At 44.3% G+C, this 17,288-nt stretch overlaps 1 protein-coding gene across 1 annotated transcript in view; it reads right to left on the reverse strand.

The window, feature by feature from the left end:
* Positions 1-580: 580 nt before the first annotated feature.
* The window catches only part of prex1 (phosphatidylinositol-3,4,5-trisphosphate-dependent Rac exchange factor 1), a 92,562-nt gene continuing 75,854 nt past the window's right edge, over positions 581-17,288 (reverse strand). The window contains exons 26-40 of the mRNA XM_071911153.2: positions 17,046-17,264; positions 14,358-14,446; positions 13,403-13,485; positions 12,545-12,635; positions 12,222-12,350; positions 12,064-12,105; positions 10,523-10,740; positions 9,878-9,980; positions 7,806-7,949; positions 6,546-6,660; positions 5,409-5,475; positions 4,244-4,419; positions 3,944-4,046; positions 3,442-3,509; positions 581-3,333 (exon numbers count right to left, since the gene is read on the reverse strand). Coding sequence (XP_071767254.2) covers positions 3,291-3,333; positions 3,442-3,509; positions 3,944-4,046; positions 4,244-4,419; positions 5,409-5,475; positions 6,546-6,660; positions 7,806-7,949; positions 9,878-9,980; positions 10,523-10,740; positions 12,064-12,105; positions 12,222-12,350; positions 12,545-12,635; positions 13,403-13,485; positions 14,358-14,446; positions 17,046-17,264 — 1,690 coding nt within the window. The 3' untranslated portion in view covers positions 581-3,290. The remainder of the gene's footprint in view (positions 3,334-3,441; positions 3,510-3,943; positions 4,047-4,243; positions 4,420-5,408; positions 5,476-6,545; positions 6,661-7,805; positions 7,950-9,877; positions 9,981-10,522; positions 10,741-12,063; positions 12,106-12,221; positions 12,351-12,544; positions 12,636-13,402; positions 13,486-14,357; positions 14,447-17,045; positions 17,265-17,288) is intronic.

The raw sequence follows: 17,288 nt of genomic DNA on the forward strand, positions 1-17,288 counted from the left end.
CAATAGAAGATGCAGTCATTCTAATTTCTGGCATATGGCTTGGCTGGTTGGTCAGCAGGGGGAATCAAACATCCCAATTACTTAAAGTTGCTGATTGATGGGAGAGTATTATTACTGTGTTCTGAGAATATTAACTTTTGTCTCCAAAAATCCATCCCAAGATACCCCTCCATACTCCCTCCACTCCCAAGAGAGCAAACTAGAAGGCTTTCATTTTATGATGCATGTTCATGCAATATTCATACATGGAGCTTCCTTCAGTTAGGATAATGGACACCAAAAACTATGTCAGCCTAATGTATTTTACATTTGCCTTCCTTAACATGGTCCTGCTTGGTATAGGACGTATAGGTATGCTTCCTAAAACCTGGAAATATCTCTCAACGTCAATAAGAGGTTAATGAAATAAATGGAATGGGCTGCCTAAACACTTGACTGGCTTATGAAAACCAATGGAGATCCATTTTCAGCAAACTCATACTCAGTGAATGGCCCCATTTCAATTAACGAGGATCAGTATATTTTGATTTAATTCAATTTGGCACAATAAGCATCAAGTCAGAGTGGAAAGCATCGGGTGATTAAAGATCTTGGGCACTATGACGCAACAAACAAACAAACAAACAAACAAAGTGATGAGTGGACTGAAAAAATAAACCACTTCAGCTGTAAGTCCCATTCTGCGAGGCTGAAAGCTGCACTTGTTCACGTCCACCACCGGTTAGTCAGAGGCTGCTTGCTGTAATGTGCAGAGGCTAAGAGATAAAACAGTTTTCAATGTGCACTCCTTTCCTTTTGAATCCCTTAGTGTGACATGGCAGTAATGGAGACTGAAGGCAGGATAAACATACAGGGCACAATCTGAAACAAGAAAATGACTAAATACCAGACCAACACATAGTACATGAAGGTTAGTTGCTGCTTACAAAGAGTCTTCAGCAGAGGCAAACCACTACAAATGTCTGAGTAAGCGTTTTGGCATTCCAATGTCATGTCCTCTGTTTCCTTTCTAGCACTGTAAAATATGCATATAGTCAAACACATGATCATACTGTGAACATTTTATTTACTAGCTTGTTAAGGTTCCATTTACAATGATAATTTTAGAAAGATTCAAAAAAATCCTTTGTACAGTTATTTTCAGGCAACGTAACATTGCAAATAAAGTATATACAATAATGAAACATTAGAATAAAGTAAATAAATGAGTAATCAGTGACACGTTTGCTTTTCCAGGTACACCATTAACATACTGCAGTCGTTAGCCAAATTAAACTTAAAATTGTAATAAAGCACTTAAGACCAAGATAAGGGAAAGTAATGCTGCATTCTGAGGTGAGAGCTAATATGAGAACTGGTAAAAAATGTAAATATCAGTTGATCGTTACTACATGCCTACTGTGGGACTTAAATTCACAGCGGCCATGCTAGTGCTGGGGGAGGTGTGGAGGCAATTTCAACATGCTCATTTGGGAGCCGACAGGAGCGTTTAAATAAATAAAGAGGGCTGAGTGATCTGTCTAAAGAGCGCAGCGTGTCAACACAGATCCAATGCACGCTGACACTTAAGTCGAGCCGCTTTAACAGTCGAGAACATCAACAACATCGTCAGTGAGGTTACACTTGGCCAAGAGAAACCGCTTCCCTTCAAAATGTACAATCATGAATACAAAAAGGATCAAAATGTTTTACACACTATATTATCTCCATAAAAATAATCCAATTTAAATTATAGCATTACTGTGCTGCCGTGACACATAGACCATATCCTATTTTTTTTTTCTCTCTGGCAGACATCGCTACGGTTTGTTTGTACAAGAAAATAAAAATTTCAGTAAAATAACGTTACTCAACGTGTCTCAGTCCTCAAATGATCCCTTTGTTCACATCATCCACAAACTGCTTACAGTACTTTGAGCTAACACTGCAACTTGATTGGACGAATCGTTGTGCTTTTTTTCCAATAGGCCTACCTACAGTAAATACTATGGTCTCAAGACAGTTTAAGAGCCAATTTAAAATCAACACAATGTCTGAGTTAACAGAGGGCGATCCTTCGCCTATTAACGAATATATTAATAACTTAATGATTCAATATCCCAACCTGCTGACTTGGCTGCCTATTGGCAAACATAAACAGCTCTGTATAGTTAGCTATAGCTTCCTTTCCCCTGATTCTGATTAGTTAGCTTCTATTCGTCTCCTCTCGTCTGCACTCCCTGAAGCTTAACACTTCCTGACATGATCAAATTCCATAGACATAAATAAAACGAAACACATAAGCAGTCGAGTCTAAAAAAATGGCATGCCATTGGTCCTTTAAATACTGTTCAATATGTAGGCTGGAATGCTTTTAAATTCTTTAATACCTGATATAAGTGAGGAATAAAAATGCTCCTTCCGGATACAATAAATAACTATCCTTCATATAGTGCAGTAATACAGTACTCACACTAAACCTACAGTAATTGCACATTAACCACATGCAACGGGGCCGAAGCAAGAGCAGCCCCTTTACCATCCGTCTTTTCATCTATCCCTCGATCCCTACTTCCATCCCTCTATCCTTTCACTTTCTCCGACTATTGATGTGATCGTTCAGCCAGCCATCGGACACGAACGCCTGGGTTTTCAGGTGTTCGACTTCACTTGGGGTCCAAACATCGCACCCTGCGGGACGCCGGCCTGAACAGAGAAAGAGACAGCTCTCTGGAGTTGCAGTCCAAGGCAAAATGGGCAACATTTGCATTTCGGACAAGAGTCGGCTACAGGTAGTTTGGTTAATCCAGTTAATAATAGCTCTGCTGTGAGCATAATCACTGTGGATCTCTTCTTTACTTTGAACCAGTTCCTTGATGACTTGTCAAGTCATTCATGTCAGCTTTGTCCAGACAGACAGCCAGAACGGTAACACTTCTATCTGGGTGGCTTCCCAGTACGACCGCACATGACTAGTTTTATGGTGTTTAGGCTGCATCAGTCCCAGGTAAGTGACAGGACATCAGTCGGCTGTACAGTCTTGTAGAGCTAGAAGAGTTAACCTCTGCGACTGTAGTGCCGCCATGTTGGAATGATCCCTGTGTAGTTGGAGGCAATGGGCAGGGGGGGCAAGGGTCTTGCCGTCGTCAACGTCTCTTGGAGGGAAAGCGGTGAGCCTCTTCCACTCTTCCTCACTTGTCATCTCTCATCCCATCTTCCTCTGCCACGCTCACCCTCTCATCGATGAGGCTCATGTTGATGAATAGTAAAAACGGAAAGAGTTCTAGAATGAAACCGAAGTGACACTCCTCTTAGAGTTCTCCGTCTGAGGGCGGCAAACACAGCTTGAAGAGCCTGTTGAAACAGAAAAAACTTTAAATGACAGATTCCATCTTGTCTAAGGTCACAAACGGTGCAATGTGCTGGCAGACAGAGGCGCCTGGAAGTGGTTTTATACAGTACCTTGGGGCGGTGGGGGGCATCTGGTCCATCACCTTGAGGTTTTTAGCAGAGAGCTCAACTCTTGTCCCCTGGTAGAGGAGAGAACATGCAACTGGTTGGTTAAAAGCTTCAAAATGAAAACATTCCAGTTAGTTCTAGCACCCAGAATGGTAAAGCAGCCAAAAACCTAGAATGTTTACACATACTAAGGCAGGAGGTTTGGTACATTTTCATGTCACAGATCCTCAATAGACACACATAAGACCCCCATTTGATATGTTTGTTGTCAATTTAGTATAGAACTGTATAACTGTTTCTGTACTCTGTAAATGGGAAGATAATAGTGATGAGAGTGAAACCTATGATCAGAATTGCATTCATTCTCTCATTGGGATCATTTCTAGTGAATCAAAATAGTGAAATCAAACTATTCCTCATTTTGCTGTGGGACCCCCTATAACCCCCTGAAGGACCCCTGGTGGCCCCCGGACCCCATTTTGAGAACCACTGCTCTAAGGTGTACCTGTTTGCGCATAATGTCCATGGTCTGCATGATGCAGCGGGGCATGAGGCCGTGGTTCCTGGCCAGGATCATAGCCTGCTCCAGTGTCACACTTAGGGTGCATCTGGAAAGAACACAAAGGTCAAAGGTCAACCAAAAGAAACACATAGAGTCTTGAAGGTGCAGGAGGAAATTAAGCGAGGCAAGACTGTGCCTTTGAGGTTCAGCGGCGCATGTCGGGCCGACAGAACTCGGCGCTGTTGTAAATCTTTATTTGAGCCGACAGTCCCGGCGATGCGACATGAGCGGTTTAGGACTGACCTCTGCATGCCGGTGCCGCACATGCTGATGTGGCAGGCCCCCAGGCGGTTGCACAGCTCCGAGGACACGCACAGCACGCTGACGCCCGACGGGTGGCCCTGGGCGCTGGGCCGCACGTTGACGTAGGACTGCATCAGGCGGCACAGGTCGTCCAGGGTGTTGAGGGGCCGCAGCAGCTGCGAGGAGGAGAAGGTGGAGGGGTGGGGAGGGGTGTCGGCGGTCAAATGGATTGGTGCAGAGGAAATACGATATTGCAAAATTGTCCATCCTAACAACTCATTACAGTCTACTAGTGAGTGTTAACATCTCTATTTCCTTAAAACAAGTGAAAAAAAACTTCACTTGTTTCCAATGCAGTTCAACCTGTTTTGACAATCGCAATTCACTTTTCTGCCCCATGATACGTATTGTCACAGATTTGTATCGCGATACATTGAATTTCAGTATATCGTCCCATCCCTACAAAATAATGTTACTTGATTAAAGATTGATTTATGATTTGTATTAGACACAAGTGAGATCATCTTACCCCATTGGCAGATTGTTTTCACTCGTTTTAAGGAAAACAACATTTGAATACTCCATACTAGACTAACTCACTTGTTAAGATGGATATTTCTTTCAGTGTATAATCACAGGCAGGTGGGAAATCATCAAGGATAACACAAGGAGATTTAAGAGTAACCCTTTGTGGTTTCTTTTTGAGAGGCAGACAATGAAAACTTGAGAATAAGGCTCTAGATATCGAGCTATAATCACTGGAGTCTATTTCAACTAGGGTCAGTTTGGGGCACTAAAATATTCACTCTATTCTATGAATAGGCTATTCATTGCTCAAACTCAAATGGAATCAGTTTTTAATGTTGAAGTGAATTCATTGACATGGAAGTGTTGAAGTTAGTTTGGGTTAATAAGGGAATCTTGACGAGCTACCGGGGAATAGTAATAATCCAGTGGGATACCAGGACACCAGTTCATCTTACTTTGGAAATGCTTGGTTGAAGGTCTCTAACTTCAAGGCCCAGTATCTGTGCTTGCATTTATATTCAGTCACAAAATGATAAAAGACCATACACACTGAACTGTACAGAATCTATAACCACAGCAAAAGCAGTAAACGGGAAATACTCTGAAATGACAGAAATCAGAATATGTGTGTATTTACCTGGTCAATCTTCATAGCTGTGGTGTTGGAGTCTGTAGGCAGATTGGACTTCTCCAAATAGAAAGCCCTGTTGGGACAAAAAAACACGTCTCTAGTCCAGTTTTTAGAACTCTTGTCTGACTTGATAATCTGTAGATGTGGCCTCTCTGACTCACTTTGTGTGGAAGCTGAGTCATCTAGTAGAGCGCTGCACTATATAGAGGGGGATTCTGCTACATATAGCCTTTTAGTTGATCAACAGACTTACCTGTCAGACTACAAGTTTTATGTTTGTCCACTGAGTAATTATTTTCCTTATTTATTCGTGTTGCATGAGTTATTTCCAGGATATTTAAATGTACGTCTGAAATAACAACCACACTCATTAGCACAGTAGCAATCATAGGAAATAAGGGAGAAAATAAAATAAATAAAACACATACATATATATAAATCTGAAGTATATAAATTTTAAATGCCGAAGGAATTTGTTGTTGTTTGTTTCACAGTTGTTTCCATACATGGTCTGTTACTGTAAACACATTGTATGAGAGGTGTTCTTTGAACAATTTTGAATGTTTTCGAATATGATATTTATTTATAAAGAATGATGATCAGGTTAATTATATATTTTTCACTATCAAAAATTAACTGGGTATTGTTCATGGTAAATTTGATCTGTTTTGCATAAATAGATTCTGCAAAAACATGTACTATAGTTTTCCACCTTCCACATGCACAAAAAGTACAATAAATTATAGTAAGTTCTTTAACTTTGTTTGGGAGTATATACTTATCATTCATCATTTTGCATTTTACATGACTAAATGGACTATTCATTTAGCTGGCAAAATCCTATGAATCCTATTCTATCATGTGATTTTTTAAATTTTTTTTATTTATTTTTTTTAGGGACAGGCCTGGGTAAATCCTACTACAGCGAGCGTTCACCTCCATTGAAAAATACCTGACTTTGAAAGTAGTTGAAAGACAAAAGCGACGCGGCGATCCAAGCGTGGTTTCTGCTTGCTTATGCAACAACCGGGGAGGGTGGGGTGTGTGAGTGTGTGTGAACTCTCCCTTTAAGGTGAACTATATCCAGAGAGTGCTAGTGAGTAAAGCCAGTGGAGGGCCGTGATGCAGTGCAGCGCGGCGTACCTGAGTCTGCGGTAGTAGGCCTTGACCCTCTCCAGGGAGACGGCGTTGGTGCGCTGCTGGAACTCCTCCATGGCTGTGTGTTCCTGCTGGCTCACTCCCTCCGGACGCTCCAGCGCTGGGACAGACAGAGGGGGGGCGTTTAGCTTGGCAGGCGCAGGCACGTTTGTATTAGGGAACTTGTGAGTACTAGATTCATCCCCTAACCCACATTCCCTAAACCTAATTCTAGTCTTAACCCTAAACCCAAGTCCTAACCCCAAACTAACCCCTTGCAAAAGTGAGGACCGGCCAAAAATGTCCTCACTTTGCAGGATTTTCCTCATCTTTCCATCCTTGTGAGGACACATTTGGTCCTCATAAGTGTAGAAATAGAAGAACACACACATATTCTGGTGAGCAGTGGCCACAATCTCACACCATACACCTGGGATTTCTTGAGCTGGGATGCCCGCATGCACACACACATCTGCACAAACACACACACTTCTGCATCTGCAATATCACCAAGTGCGTAATTCTCCCCCAAACTGCAGCCTGCACTATTTTCCTCTAGGTGGCGATGTTTCTCTAGATATCTGAAGCAGTGTGTTGCAGCGCTTTGCTCTGCTTTGAAGTACATGAGAACAATATGAGCTCTCTTATGTGGTTCCTGTACCAATTGGCACTTGTCTATGGAAAATGAATGGCTAGCTGGCAGACAGGAATGATGCATGATGCTATCCATTCATACTGGCCCAGCGGAGCACTGATGGGGAATCAAGAAGCGTAGCGGGGGAGGAGAACGTGAAGGTGGAGACTTTGAAATGGCCTCTAAAGGGCTTCAATATAATTTAATTAAAGCAGTTAAAACCTGACAGGAAATGTAGATGTGTGTAAAGAGACTGAGAATGATACTGGCATTTTTAAACAATACTAGCGCTTTTAAATGATAAAATGCTGCGTATTCCCTATTCAACATGTCCACTATGCTCAAGTGAGAATACACCTAATCTGACCATGCATTTGACTCTTGGACCTAACAGTAATAATGTGATATGCAGCTATGTGCATTCAAATTAATTCAAATAAACGTGCCTTTTATTTCTAATAATAACAGGGTTGTATTTTTTATCCAAAATGGCATCCACAGTGGGAACAGAGTCTCTTTAAACCCCAAACCCCTAACCCAGCCACAGTTTGTGTCATGCTCTACCCACTGAGCTACACACTGGGCTAATTTCTCCCCAGTTTCCCTCTGTCCCAGGTCGCCCAGCCGCTCACCCCTGGTGAAGAGGACAGTGTGCAGTTTGAGGCTGCCTCCATTCTGCAGCCGGCTGGGCAGCTCGCTGAAGTGACAGCTGTCCAGGTACAGGGTGACCCTCAGGGCCTGTCGGCTGCCCTCCACCTGGTAACACACCGGCGTGTCTGGAACACACACACACACACACACACACACACACACACGCACAGAGAAGTTAACATGACTTTACTGTCACAGCTTTGGTCCCTGGTAGCCTGAGCTATAAAAGAAAAGGTTTGCTGGGAATTATAAGAGCTATGAAGTTGGTTAACTTGAATTGAACATTTATTACAACCAGCTACAGAGTGAACTGTGAATCATTCATTCCACAAAAAAAGAAAATTCAACATTAATAGTTAAGATTTATCTGGAGAATAGTTTCATTCCAAAATGAGGTATGTACCATTTGGGAAATGTGATACCAACGCTGACAGTGTGATCAGCAACAAAGAATATCTCATTCTGGTGTTTTATTGAATTTTTAATTCATTTAATTTCAAAATTTAATTTACTAAATGTCTTGTTGAGAAATGAGGCAACATTTTTTTTTTAACCCAAACTGGATATATAGCATTTTGGAATTTAACAATTGGGGTTAAAAACTGAAATTTACCAAGAGAACAAGCTTAAGACATACATTTTTTTAGAATATTCTGTATTTTTGTGTATATGCGGTACACCATGCCAACTGTAGGCAGCTTGCACAAGCACCAAACTTCCTAGCCTCCTTGAAAATTGCTGCGATGCACAACAGCGACCTTTAATAATTCCACAAACAACAAACGACCAGCAATAACTCATAACAAGTTGACTTGCGCTGAATTTCCCTTTAACTAATAGTTTCCGACTGCGGCGCACCGACTAGGAAATGGAAGAGCTGACCTTTACTGAGCGACCTTTAGGGCCGGCGCTCTTTCCTATAGAGCCCCATCAAGCCGTAATGCTGTGGAATTGGCTGTGACGCTTCAGGCCGACCTCGGAGGCCTTGGACAGTATAGTGCTTACATGGCTCTGCCTAACCTATAGCTCCGAGCTCACTGAAGCCGCTTTTAGCAAATCAATACTGTCAAGTGTAGTGTAGAGCGACGCTCTGTCTGCGCTGCAGCAGCTCCGGCCGGTCCGACTGCTGCAGCCGAGCTGCTGAGGTACGCACCTTTAGTCAAAAAAATTGGCTTTTCGGCACAAAAATGGGGTTATGCATATGTATATGTACGCATGCCTGTGTTACATGCTTGTACAGTATGAATGTGTGAGTGTGTGTGTGTGTGCGTGTGTGTGCACCGTCTAACCTAGAATACCAAAATCCCTGCCCCATCCGCGGCTTCGCCTCAGATAATGGGAAGTGCGTGCGGTGCGTTTCCTTGAAGCGGCAATCTCTGCTGGCCACATTGAGGCTGCTGAAAAGAGAACCGATTCGGGATGCAGGCGCCTGCTTTTGTATCTGAACTCAGGTAGCCAGGAGCAGATAGTGAGGTAATTAAGGCGGAAAATACCCAGGTGTCTTTCGCTTTAAATAACACCGTCATGCCAGTGACGCTCGCAATTTGGTTGCACCCTCTGCTGAGACTCCGCTGCGTTCAAATGCTGACTCCCAAATAAACGCATTGTTCCCGCCTTAATGCTCCAACAGGATATTTCTCTACCGCAGCACATATATATGTTGATGCCAGTATTTTACATATTAAATATATGAATGCGTGGGTGTATTTAGTCGTATGCGTATGTGTGTGAGTGTGAAAACAGAGCAAAAGTCTCAGAAAGGGGAGCGTCTTATCTGTAACACAAGGACAACGAGGACGTTAAGAGACTGCATGCTTTGCCCTTGTTCGACATGATTTATGAAGCCTTTATAGTGTTTTAGCCTCCTATTCATCGGCTCTCCAGTGAGCAGAAAATGGAATCTGCGACGGCAAAAATGGCAAATTCTCCGTCAATAGCCGCCGCGCGCGCACATAATGGAACTTTATTCAGCACTGGTCGAGCCGCACAGCTGCTCATTACGGGCCGTCCGCTTTGAATGGGCCAGTCAGTCACGGTTGACGGAGTCTCTTACTTGCGACTAGACACTCGTCCTCCAGCGGCCTGAAGAACACAGTGACTTTGTCCAGGTCCAACAGGGCCGCCTTGGTGTCCTCCAGCATGGTCCGCTCCTCCTTCTGCCAGATGAGAGGAGAGGGAGAAGAGAGGGAAAGCTTCAGAAATCGGTCCAAGAAGAGAGCGTGGGGTAGTTTTTGAAGACAGCTGTGTGGCTAGATGAGCCGTCAAAACCCAGAACAGCATGGAGAGTAGTGGCGGCAGAGATTGTATTTGTATTGTGTGAATTTGGATTTGTCATGCTGAATTAAAAAAAAAAAAATTTGATTTTTAATTCAAAAATCCAATTTCTAAGGCACAATTTGAAACTGAATGCAATGGCTTGAAATTGAATGTGATTATTATTAAATTTAGCTTTTAGCTTTGCTTTTTCTGCTCAGCCTATGTCTTTATCCATGAATATACTGTATATAAATACCCACTATTTTGTAATCGTTTTTATATATTCATGAAAATGAGGAACGATATCCTACTGTATATGTGTGATTACTTCTGCTCAGTAAAAGTAAATCTGAGTTCACTCTCCAATAACATCTTCCCATATATCCCATATATACCTAAATGACCTATCAACCAAACCACTGTAACCCCTGCTGTCCCTCACCAGGTGTGGCGCCAGTGTGGCCTGGAAGTGCAGCAGCACGCCGATGACGGACACCTGCTCCAGCCACTTGCGGCTGGTCTCCTTGCTGTCCTCCTGGTACTCGCCGGCATTGTTGAAGCGCGCCCGCAGTGCCGCCAGCAGCTGCTCGGCCAGCGTGCACAGGGCGCCCGTCGCCGCCTGGCAGAAGATCACGTCCCGCCGCAGCTGCAGGGACGTGTCTGGGGTCGGGGGGGGGGGGTGAGGTGGGAGGATGGAGGGAGAGGAGGGGAGAATGAGTGAAAGGAGAACGATAAAACATGTTAAAAAAAAAACAGACAGGTAGCAGAGAGTGTGACAGAGATACAGACAAAACAAACAAGCTTAAAGATGAATTTCTCATAATTTCTTGCAATTTGCTGTATCTTCCCTCTCCCTTCCTCCTTGCATTGTCACGCATGTACAATCTCACCATGAATCAGCTAAGTCTCTTTTTGAAATGTTACCTGCATCCTAACCTAACCTCCCAACCTGCCACTGCAGCCTTTCTAATCAGACATGGCCTGGAGCTGCTCCAATGTGTTCCATTAGCCTGGATCCCCCAGGAGGATATCTCCCATTAGCCAGCACCATATGCCACACTGCACACTTCAAAGTGGCTGGAGCATCGTACCGCTTCCACACCTCCCTGCTCCCTCCTCCCTGTACAAACACATACGACCGGCCTCAACCCTATTCCCCAAAGACCTGGATACCACGATCGTATCTGCAGGTTTCTGAAAGTGAAACTTAAGACTTTTTAGGACCTTTTGATGTTACATGGAATTGAATTAAATGTAAAAAACAATTTGATGATGAAAGCAAAGAAAAAGGACATCGGGAAATTAAATGTTTAGGGCCATGATGCCCAACGGTTTATCAAAGCAGATGACATTTGGCACATTGTTTTAACCCAGTTCTGTATTAATCTAAAAGTGGATGTGCATGTGGATCACATTTATTGTGAAGAAAATAAGATAAAAGTAAATAAAACTGACACTACTGCCGGTTACATTCACATCTTTTGGTGAAATTCATGCCATTTGCTCTGCCTTGACTAGATATCAGTGAATGTCTAATATATAATAGATCTATCTATATCTAATTTCAGATATCAAAATGGAACTTAATTAAAAAAAATATATCTGCTTTTACATGGTGAAAAATTAAGGCTGCTAAAAACTGTTTTTAAGATATTTTAACACTATTTAGGCCTTAAATTTAAATAATTTAAGACTTTGTTCAGACTTTTTAACGATCTCCTGAGGTGAGACTGGCTGTACTGTTTCAGCATGATGGACGATCTCATTTGCAAACAGCGATACACGGCTGAAGCCATTTAAAATGCTTCAGGTACGAAGGCTTTCCTGCTGCCTGAGACGGAGGTATGCTGATTGATGACTCAGTCTGGCTTGACAACTCTCCTGGTAACAGCATGGAAACTTGAACTGGTCTATATAGGGCCTGACCATCCGCCCCACCTCGCTCTGAATATGAATGAGCTTCAGTTGTAAAAAAATCTCTACCTGTGCACTTGAGCAGAGCCAGGAGAAGCTGGTTCTTTCCATCTGTAGAAGAAGAAGAAAAACAAAGATGTAATGACGTAACTGTATATGATCACATGGCAGGGAATATGTGTGTGTGTGTGCGTGTGTGTGCGTGTGTGTGTGTGGGGTCCACTAACCGTCCACGAATCTCTGCAGGCTCTCCACCAGGGTTTTGATGGAGCTCGGCAGGTTCCAAGGGTCCTCCTGGATGTTCTTGTGGATGATGTAGCGATAGCGAACCGTCCAGTCTTCTGTATGGCGAAACTCTGTTTGCATAAGAGTGTGTAAGAGCGCTTGTGTGTATATGGTGTGTAATGGTTGCATAAATGGAAGCCTGTCGACACACCCTTTCACCTCACAAATGTAAGCAAGCAGCACACACACACACACACACACACACACACACACACACACACACACACACACACACACACACACACAGAGAAACACAAACATGTACCTGGCTGGCTGTGGTCAGGATGAAAGTGCTTAGTCTCCTCACAGGCCTTGGTCATGACAGGTCCTTTGAGTAGGCTGTTGATGGCGTCAACCTGTGCACACACACACACACACACACACACACACACACAGAAACACAGAGAAAGGCTGTCAGGTAACAATCAGTCTATGTCTGTACTTCACTCCCTCCATCAAACTCTGCGCACCTCTCTCTCGCAGCTACTTCTTTCTTTCTGTACCATTCAAACACACACACACACACACACGCTCACACACACATACACCACTCCCGAGTGGCTTCTGACTTAAGTCTGTCAATGTCGACAACAACAAGCCTGGAGTCTGAAGGCCCCCTGGGCTGCTGTTTACATGTGGAAAGAGCTGCGGGAGCCAAAGTGGTTGCGAACCCTCAGGGGGTCAAAGGACATCAAATGCCAGTAAGAGGAGATGAAAAGCTGGACGGACGCCTTGAACTTGAGCGACTGAGGCAGTGTATCAGTGCAAGTCTGCGTGTGTGTGTGTGTGTGTGTGTGCGTGTGTGTGTGTGAGAGAGAGAAACAGAAAAGAGGTCAAGTGAAAGCTGAGAGAGAAAAGCGGGATGCTCACCAGAGGAGAGAGCGCGCCACAAGGTAACTCAGCCCAGATGTTGACTGATTACTATCGCAATCATCTAAGCCAAATGGCTTGGGGGGGCTAATACTGGTGTGTATGTGTATGTGTGTGTTCACATTCCAAAACACATGACATGAGAGTGATGCTTCCTACAACCAGAAAGTTCAGCTTTGACACCAAACTGATCCCAGAAAGCTCCTTGTGTCAGCGGGCAGTGGAAGCGGCTGCAGTGGCTGCAGATGGTTACCTGGTTGAAGAGGTGCTCCAGGCAGCCGTGCAGCTTGTCCTGCTTGTCCGAGGGAATCCTCATGTCACACGGCAACTCGTCTCCTAGCAGGCAGAACCACAGAACAAGAAACAGTTAACGACAGGACAAACTTTCATTTATTCTACTGTTTGCGGTATTTTTATGATGCATCGAAACAGCAAACTTTGATTACATTTCAGTGCAAGAAATGCTTTACACTCACTTGAGGCTGACAAAGAAATTATGGGATGAATTATGATGGAAACATATTTGTCAAATAAGCTTGGCGTGATCAGCCAGACAAGTTCAATCTCATTGTACAACAGTTAAAAAGTCTGCAAAATATCTGTCCACCTCGTACATACTGCTTCGCCCATGTATAAGGCCCAGCTGTGGCTGATGAACATAAGTTGGTGTACTACAATATTGCCAAGCACATTTATGTTTTGCTCTTCAGACAGTATGAAATATGTCCAACATTAGCTGACAATTAGCTTGCACAATACTAATCAATTCTTCATTTTTTCCTTGTGGATGTCTTTTTTTCTGCCACTCAGGAATCCCCCTCTATTCACTTCAACCCAGCTGAGGGAAAAACACCTAATTCCGATTTTATTTTTTCCTTACTTTTGAAAATTTTGCTCAAACTTCACTTGACATTTTCAGTTATAGTAGTTATAGCAGGTACTCCGGATGAGAATGTCTTCCTAACTTACAATCCAATGTTTACAATATGAAAACCCCATAGATAGATGTCCGTCTCAATCCAAATTACTCTGCACACAACAGGTTGAACACTCCAGGGTCTGCCTAATAAAGTAATGGCATATATCATAGTTGGCTTGTCTTCTCCTTGAGCGCGGTGGACTACTTAAGTTTTGACAGATAGATGTCCTTTAAGTTGCACTAAAGGGGCAGTTCAACCAAATTTCCCTCCAGGACCTTCCTTCCTTACCTGACCCCATCTCGTCGCTCCCCAGGTAAGAGCTGTTGCTTCGCACACTGGTGTAGGACAGGACCGAATCTCTGTTGCTGTTGCATTCACTGGAAAATACACACACACAGAACAGTTAAAGTCCAATATCAAGCAAAGGGTTCATTCCCTTGCGAAACCGCAGGGAGAGAATTCGGAGGCTGTGTCTTGTAATTATACTGTCAAATAATCCCTCTGATTGTAACTGCCTCCGCTGATTTATGCGAGACCCAAGCTAATTAAACGGTTCTCACAAACAACAACAACCGCCGACATTCACTGCGAAGCATTCCAGTAAAATACCGTAATATGTGGCTGCGTTAACATTCCAAAACATTCAACTGATAATAAATGCGTACATGAAGCAATACAGTAAACGCTGAAACGGAGCACACTGTAAACTATAAACTGTAAAATTTTATAGATATGTTTTCTTTCTCCCTCAGTTGTCAATGCATTCTATTACTGTCAAGACAGTTTGTGTGAAATGGCTTAGTCGGGTATTTTTCGGTCACGCGTCTCCGTGATTCGACACGATTACCGTGCGCACGTGGAAGATTTATGTAGCTCAAATTAAACATTGAAGTGAGCGCGTTCTCTGTTCCCCCCCCCCCGAGCGATACTCTGTGATTCACAAGCCGAAATTACCGTGACGAATGTCCTACGAGCGGCTGCCCTGCTTGGCTGGGTGACAAAATGGGGGATAATGGGGGTGTGGGGGGGTAGGGGTAAGATATCACCTGCCGGGTTGTTTTGTGGTTCTCGACTGAGGGAAAAGGGGGGAGGTGGGGGGGGGGGCAGAGCTGCCACAAGTACAGGGACGGACCTTATATAACAAGCAGCCGGTAGTTTGGCTTGGATTCTCCCTCCTGGCTTTCATTCACACACACACACACACACACACACACACACACACACACACACACACACACACACACACACACACACACACACACAGGCACGCAAGCAACAGCATGCAAACAAACACACCGCGACACACTCATATCGACATGAGCGTATTCTAATCCACTCTTTCCCTCTTCTTCTACCTCATCCCCCCCTTTGCTTTTCTCTTCATTTGCTCTCTAATTCTCTCTCTCTCACACACACACACACACACACACACACACACACAAGCGTGACTCTCAAGAGGTGCTTTCCAAATTTAGCCTCACACACTTCGTGCCAAAAGTGTGAGCACCACCGTGACGATTATCCTGCTTCTGGTAGCAGATCTGGCTTACACACCCCTCTCTCTCTCTCACACACACACACACACGCACGCTTGGGCGCCAAAGCTCAGCGACAGACACAATGTATCCGAGTTTGGAACAGTGATTTCTCCACACAGCCTTCTCTTTCTGTCTTCTTCCCTCTTTCCCTCCCTCTCTCTCTCTCTCTGTACAAGCCAGTCTCTCCTGTCCTCGTTTTCACATAATGTTCCTCACAGGCTGTACTGAGCCGATGACCTCTGACTGCTGAGCTCTGTTGTGGTCTGTCACCACCTCCGGCTTTCATGTCTGCTTCTCTCTGCATAGTCAGGACTCCAAAAAAGAAAAAAAAAGACCCCCTCCCACACTCCCACCCCACCCCACCCCCCCGAAACACAGTAGCACTTTCCTTAACGTCCCAAAGCCTTTGAATTTCACAAGTGGGATGATTCATCCACGTCTATTGTGTTCTTATACCGCTACCATGTGTACAGCGCTTTATACACTGAGTGAATGATCTCACCAGCCGCTCTCTCTCTATGTGTGTGTGTGCAACATGCAATACACACACACACACACACACACACACACACACACACACACACACAGCAGCCTACATCTGCATTACATTCCAGTGAGGTAGTGGTGTTTCGCGCAGCGCGGCCTTAATGACAGAGTGGGCAAGGAGGCCGCACCCCGATCATTTGGCTCTATTATACACCAGCCCACCACACCAACGACCCATAACTATATCTTAGTGGGTGGTGGAGGGTGGGGCTCTGCGGAGCGCTACCCAGAGGACAGACACACACACACACACACACACACACACTCACACAGAAAAACATCTGAATGAACTCAGTGGCGAGCAACAAGCAAATGACATAACCGAGTTTGACCGAAACATTTTGAAGATGTTTTTAGCTCTCGATTCGGGTCGAAATGCCCACATCTGGAATGAGTTCCAGCCTCCGAGGGGGGGAAACGAGCGGCATCACGGTTGTGTAAAGTAAAGAGGGAGCTGCGTGTTGTTGTTCCCGTTTTATAGCCGGAGCCCGCGGAGTTAAAACAACTCCAGGTGCGAGGCAGAGGTGTCCCATGTCTCCGCTGCTGTTTTTAATGGACTGTTGCTGTACCAGGTGAATATAGCAAAATCCTACGGGTCTTTTTTTCTGACGTGAACGATTCATAGTGCTTTACATCAGGCAGCGTGCTGAAAAAAGTGGAATGACGTTAGTCCTTGGCGTAATTATAAGTTAAGATAAGAGGGTTCCATCAAAATAGTTCAGGTTGGAAACAGAGATTCAAACATGCAGAAATAACAAGAAACAGAAAATATCTCTGTTGGGAGATCGTTGTGCAATTCTCTTTCTCCAAATAAAAAGTTAGTACATTCTCATCTAAACTAGAACTACTACAGAACATCTGATTTATTGGTGGCACAGTGTTGAGCAGTCACCTGTAGGAGTCCCTGTAGCTCATGGTGTCATGGCCCGAGTCCTCCTGGTCCTCCTCGTTCACCTTGAAGCAGACCCTCTTGATGCCGCCGTGCTCCACCTTGTCCTGGTCGCAGCCCTCCTCACAGGGGGCCAGGGAGGGGGGCTGGCTGGGCTCGTACACCGGAGGCTCGCCCCCCTCCCCCTGGAGCTGCGTGGGCTCGGTGATGGACGATAACAGGCTATAGAAAGAAATAGTCATGTCG

This window comes from Centroberyx gerrardi, chromosome 14 (assembly GCF_048128805.1).
Source record: "Centroberyx gerrardi isolate f3 chromosome 14, fCenGer3.hap1.cur.20231027, whole genome shotgun sequence".
Classification (NCBI taxonomy): domain Eukaryota; kingdom Metazoa; phylum Chordata; class Actinopteri; order Beryciformes; family Berycidae; genus Centroberyx; species Centroberyx gerrardi.